Consider the following 6,264-nt stretch of genomic DNA (forward strand, 5'->3'; position numbering starts at 1 on the left):
ACAGGCAGACAGTCTGTTGTTTCACTGAACGCTGCTTTTGTTCGGAGCAGGAACTCTTCTTTATTACCCTTTTGAGGCATAGACAAAAACATGAACTCACAAATGTAACACTGCCATCTAGTGGTCATACAATGTAATAGGCACACAGCAATGACATACAGTGGTTGTTGCTGATTAAATACAAACCTTGTATGCTAACACCCCCACTCAACAACTACTATCTATGTCAATCCCATTTCTGATCTAAGATCCACAAATCTGGTTCTAGCTAGTGGCTTTGTCAAAGCATCAGCAATCATTTTTTCCGACTCACAATACACAAGTACAATCACTTTCTGATCAACTAAGTCATGAATGTAATGATGTCTGACATAGATGTGCTTGGTTCTTCCATTAATTTTCTCACTTGTTGCAAGCTTAATGCAAGCCTGATTGTCCTCAAATAAGATGGTAGGTTCTGATGTTGCTTCTCCAAGATCCTTGAGTAATTGCTGTAACCACACAACTTCTTGACTGGCATAAGCTGCAGATATGTATTCAGCTTCTGTAGAGGACAATGCCACTGACATCTGTTTCTTGCTGGACCATGATATAGGACTGTCTCCCAATTTTAATAAGTAACCACTTGTGGATTTGCGTGTGCTGTGATCACCTGCCCAATCGGAGTCCACATATCCCACGAGTTTTAAACTACCACTTGCTGACAGTTTCAAATTTAAGTCTTTTGTCTGTTTCAGATATCTCATAACTCTTTTGATCGCATTCCAGTCTCTTTGACGTGGTTTATCAACTCGCCTGCAAAGAAGAGACATGCTGGCTGCAATGTCTGGACGTGTAGTGGTTGCAATGTAGAGAAGTGCCCCCACTGCTTGTCTGTATTGTTCATTGGATGTGAGAAGATCATCTTCTCCTTCTAACTTTGGATAGACTGTATCCATAGGTGTGCTTGCTCCTTTCGCCTCTGTCATGTTGAATTGCTGAAGAATAGATTCAATTTTTGCACTCTGATTCAACAGGAAACTTCCATCTTTCTCACGCTGGATGTCAATTCCAAGATAATATGTCACTTCACCTAGGTCTTTAGTTTCAAAGTGCTTGTTGAGTACCCCTGTTAACTTTGCAATTTCATTGTTGTTTTTGTGAGCAATGATCAGGTCATCTACATAAATTAGCAGATACATCCACTCAGTGTCTACTTGTTTAGCATATAGGCACGGATCAGCTTTGCTTCTTGTAAACCCTTCATTTAGTAGAACTTGATTAATCTTCAGGTTCCATGCTCGAGCTGATTGTTTAAGGCCATAAAGAGATTTATTCAACTTGAAGACAAGATGCTCTTGTCCCTTTTTCAAATATCCTTCTGGCTGTGACATGTAAATTTCTTCTTCAATATCACCATTAAGAAAAGCTGTCTTAATATCTTGATGTTTCACAATCATTGTACGCATGGCATCCACTGTCATTAGTGTTCTGAAAGTACTTTGTTTAGCAACTGGAGCAAAAGTAGCATCATAGTCCTCACCGAACTTCTGTGAGTAACCTTTAGCAACCAGCCTTGCCTTGTACCAACAGACTTTCCCTTCAGAGTTACATTTGGTTTTAAAAACCCATTTACATCCTATGGCATGTTTACCTTGAGGTAGCTCTGAAAGTGTCCATGTCTGGAGATCTTTGAGTGATGTCATTTCTTCATCAGCGGCTTTATTCCATACTTGTTTCTCATGCATTGGCAGTTTCTGCATCTCTTTCCATGAACCTGGTTCAGTTTGAACAGCTCTGCGAGCTATGTAAGATAAACGTTCAGCTGGAACACCTTTATTGATTCTGGTTGATTTTCTGACTGAAGGTATTTCTGGTTCAGTTTCAGGTTTTGATTCTTCTGCAGTTATTTCTATTTTTGTATCACTTCCCTTATTTTCTTGAGTGACTGATGTTGATTCTTTCTCAGTTTGAAAAGTTTGAGTCTGTTGTTCAAACTTTGAGCACACAGAACTTTCATCAATAATTACACTTCTGCTGACTGTTACTTTGTTCGTGTCTTGATGTAAAATCCTGTATCCTTTTTGAGATTCACTGTACCCTACAAGTACACCTTCTTTTGCACATGCATCCCATTTTGTACGTTTTTCTTTTGGAATGTGTACATAAGCTTTACTTCCAAAAATTCTGATGTGTCTTAAATCTGGTTTCCTTTTGTTCCACAGTTCATATGGAGTTTTTGTTGTTGCTTTTCCCGGCAAACGATTTTGAAGATAACATGCAGTTGTGATAGCTTCTCCCCAGTATGTAGTTGGCATATCAGCATCAAATAGCATGCTCCTCCCACTTTCACACAGTGTGCGGTTCATTCTCTCTGCAACTCCATTTTGCTCTGGGTTATATGGAACTGTTGTCTGGAACATAATTCCATGCTTCCTGAGAATGGCTTGTGTTTTACCACTTGTATATTCTGAGACATTATCTGTTCGTAGTACTCTGGGCATTCCGCCAAAAATATTATTTACTTGAGCGAGATACTCTTCTAATTTCTCTGGCACTTCATCTTTATTGTGAAGTAGAAATACTGTGATATACCTGGAGTAATCATCAATGAAGGTCAGGAAGTATTTTTTCTTTCCTGGAGTCATAGTTTTCATTGGACCACAAAGATCTGAATGTATTAAGTCCAGAGGTTTTTGGGATTTGCTGTTGGTCTGCTTGGGAAAAGGTGTCCTTGCCATTTTTCCTTTAATACAGCTGGTACAAATCATTATGTGATCACATGGATTAATCTTAATACCACTTGCATAGTTATTCTCAACTATTTTCTTTATTGTATCAGAATTTCTGTGCCCCAATCGTCTGTGCCAAGTGTGGATGCAGTTTGAATGTTTATCCTCTTTGGCTATTTTAACCATTTCACTTCAGTTCAGCTGATACAGTTCATCTATGATTTTAGCCTTTGCAAGCAAGCAATCCTCTTTTGTTATGATACAACTGTCACCCTGAAATGTGACTACATTGCCTTGGTTAGTGAGTTTCTTACAAAAGGTTGCTTTCAAGATCTGGCACATACAGAACATTCCTCATATGGATCTTTTTAGTGATATCTGGAGAGATAGGACAGTATAGAAAGCCATCTCCTATTCCCACTGATTTCATAAATTGTCCATTAGCTGTAGTTATCCCTTCTGTTTTGCTTTCATCAAGCTGAGTGAAGAAACTTCGGTCATTTGTCATGTGACTTGTAGCACCTGAGTCCACACACCCTGCTTGCACAGAGGTGACACCATTTTTGGATCCGAATGCATACTCCTTTGTTTCTATGACATTCTTAGCTTGTTGCAATGCACTTTGTTTTTGCATTCTAGCTTTCCAGATTCTAGAAATCTGCTTTTAGGTGTCCTGGTTTCTTGCACACAAAGCATTCCAGTTTTTCTAGCTGCACGTTACTGTGTTTATTTTTGTTTTTTGTCTTTAAAGCTGTCTCTGAACACACACTCACATTACTCATGCTTTCAGTTTTGCGCTTGTATTCATCCACAAGCTTGCCTTTAACATATTCCAGTGTCAGATCATCATCTGGACGTGCATCTAGTGCTGTGACAAGTGTCTCATAACTTTCAGGAAGTCCACTTAACATCAGCGCGGCAACATGGAAATCTTTTATCTCTTCTCCAATCCCTCTCAGTCTCTCCACCATCTCTAAGGTCTGTCTTATATAGTCCTGCATGTCCTGGTCTTTCTGTAGCTTAGTCTGATAGAGCTTTCTGATTAAATACAGTTTATTGCTGAGATTAACTCTTTCATGTGCTTTCTGTAACTCTTCCCACATGTCTTTAGCAGTCTGACAGTTACATATATGTATGATTTGATCATCATCTATGCACAGGGAGATTGTGCTCTGTGCTTTCTGATCTCTGTCTAACCACTCCTCTGTGGGCCGTCCAGGTCTTGGTTCATTTATACATTTCCATGTACCTTCTCTTATAAGCAGCATTTTCATCTTGAATTTCCAAGATTGGTAGTTCTGATTTGTCAGATTTGCAATGGAGAACTTCGCTGAGGGGATGGCAGCAGCCATTTCTGCTGTTCGTCTTTCTGTTGCTGTCTCCTGCACTTACTTGCTTTTGGCTCACTGTATCTGGCTATATCCGGGGGTAATCTGTATTATATCCTGGGCTTCTGTAACACGTCCTGGGCCCATAACCTGTTAGATATAACCTTTTGGGGCTAAACAAAGTACAGGCAGACAGTGTGTTGTTTCAATGAACGCTGCTTTTGTTCGGAGCAGGAACTCTTCTTTATTACCCTTTTGAGGCATAGACAAAAACATGAACTCACAAATGTAACACTGCCATCTAGTGGTCATACAATGTAATAGGCACACAGCAATGACATACAGTGGTTGTTGCTGATTAAATACAAACCTTGTATGTTAACAGGGACACACCCCCCTTGACACAGCACAGGGGAACAGAGCTGCAGCTGTCAATCACAGACTGTGTGCTGGAGCTTCCTCTCCTGTCATCTTTTTAGCTCTTGGTGTCAGAAAAACCTGTCAGAAGCAGATAGCAGAAGAATGAGGCAGCAAACAGAAATTACACTAAGGCCCCTTTCACATGGCCAGTTTCTTGTGACTGCCAGATTCCTGCAGCAAAAATCTGAAGATTCTTGCTGCTGGTATGACCGTGTTATGTGATCATCAGTAGCCACTCAGCCCATTTAAACTATGAGCAGGCAGACAGCGGCCGATGCTGATCGCATGTAGCTGCGCACAGAGTGATTAGTTGACTTTTGGGACAGATGTCTGAGCCTGGATGCTCTGGATTGAGACAAGTACACACTATGAAGGAATATGCTTTGTTCATATTTCATGTCAGAAGTTTACAACCACTTTAAGGTATTAATTTGCTGATCAAATACACATAGGGGTGCATTCAGGGTGTGCCTGGGCACACCCTAATCACCCTGTGCAGTGCCAATCCCTGCTGCTTCCCTTCTCCCCCCTGCAGTGCTGCCAGCTTCCCTCCTCTCTTCTCAGGAGGGGGGAAGGGGCTGGTACCTATTTCATTAACCGACCTTCCTTTTCCAAGAGAACACAGTGAGTAATCTGTACCTATCACTTCTGTCTTTGTTCCTAACGGGAGCATAGTAAACTGTTTACTGCAGGCTGCAGAGAAAGGGACTGAGGAATCTCTGTCCTCAGTTTCTTTCTCTGTCTCAAAAGTGAGACATCAGGGGTCTGTTTAGACCTTTGATATTTAACCAAAGCCCCATAACGGGGTTCCTAAAAAAGTTTTTTTAAAAATGAATAAAAAATAATATTGTAAAAAAAAATTAAAAAAATATTAAGGATTAAAAAACAAAATTACTGACACCGTCCACTGCCCTGACACCATTCTTTGCTCTACTGACACTGTCCAATGATATACACGCATGTGTGTTTGTGCTCTGGGGTGCACACCCTATAGGATGCAATAGGCTGCACACTCCAATGGAAATACATAAAGCATACATAGGATACCTACTTAATAAGAACAGATACTGACATCTGGCAACTAGCATATAGAGCAGAGATGCGGCATGAGAAATAGTACTGTGCAGTGTTCACGCAAACTGATAGTGAGAATTACACCCAGCATACATATACAGTACTGAGAATTAAACTCAGCACACAGAGCAAGAGAAGTGCCACAGTGCACAATCCATACAGAATAAGAGCAAATACTGAGAATTATGCCCAGCATACGAAACAAGAAAACTGGCATAGTGTAGAATCCATGTATACCAAATGAACACAGATACAGGGAATTTCACTCCACCTACACAATGAGAAGTGGCATTGTGCAGAGTCAATGCATAGAGAATAAGGAAGATATTGTGAATTACACCCAGCATACAGCACAAAGATTTGGCATATTGTAGAATTCATGTATCCCCAATGAAAACTGATACAGAGAATCATACCTAGCCTATATGATAAGGTGTGGCACTGTGCAGAGTTAATGCATACAGAATAGGAACATGTTTTGAGAGTTGGACTTGGCATACAAAGAAACAGATGTACTAGTTTGCAGCATTTATGCAGAGAGAATAAGAACATGTATTGAAAATTACAGAGTACAAAACTGGAGAAGTGCTAATGTGCAGGATTCATATGTAAAGAATAAAAACAGATACTTTGAATTATACTTAGCATATGGATCTAGAGAAATGGTACTGTGCAGAGTCCATACATACAGAATAAGAACACATAATGAGAATTACACCCGAAAATAATTG

At 40.1% G+C, this 6,264-nt stretch overlaps 1 protein-coding gene across 1 annotated transcript; it reads right to left on the reverse strand.

The window, feature by feature from the left end:
* Positions 1–343: 343 nt before the first annotated feature.
* LOC309559442 (uncharacterized protein) lies at positions 344–968 on the reverse strand (the record flags this gene model as incomplete). The annotated part of the gene is given in 2 exon segments (XM_082262701.1): positions 344–448; positions 450–968. Coding segments are annotated over 2 exon segments (624 nt in total).
* Positions 969–6,264: the final 5,296 nt, after the last annotated feature.

This window comes from Pelophylax lessonae (assembly GCF_965119305.1).
Source record: "Pelophylax lessonae genome assembly, chromosome: 7".
Lineage (NCBI taxonomy): Eukaryota > Metazoa > Chordata > Amphibia > Anura > Ranidae > Pelophylax > Pelophylax lessonae.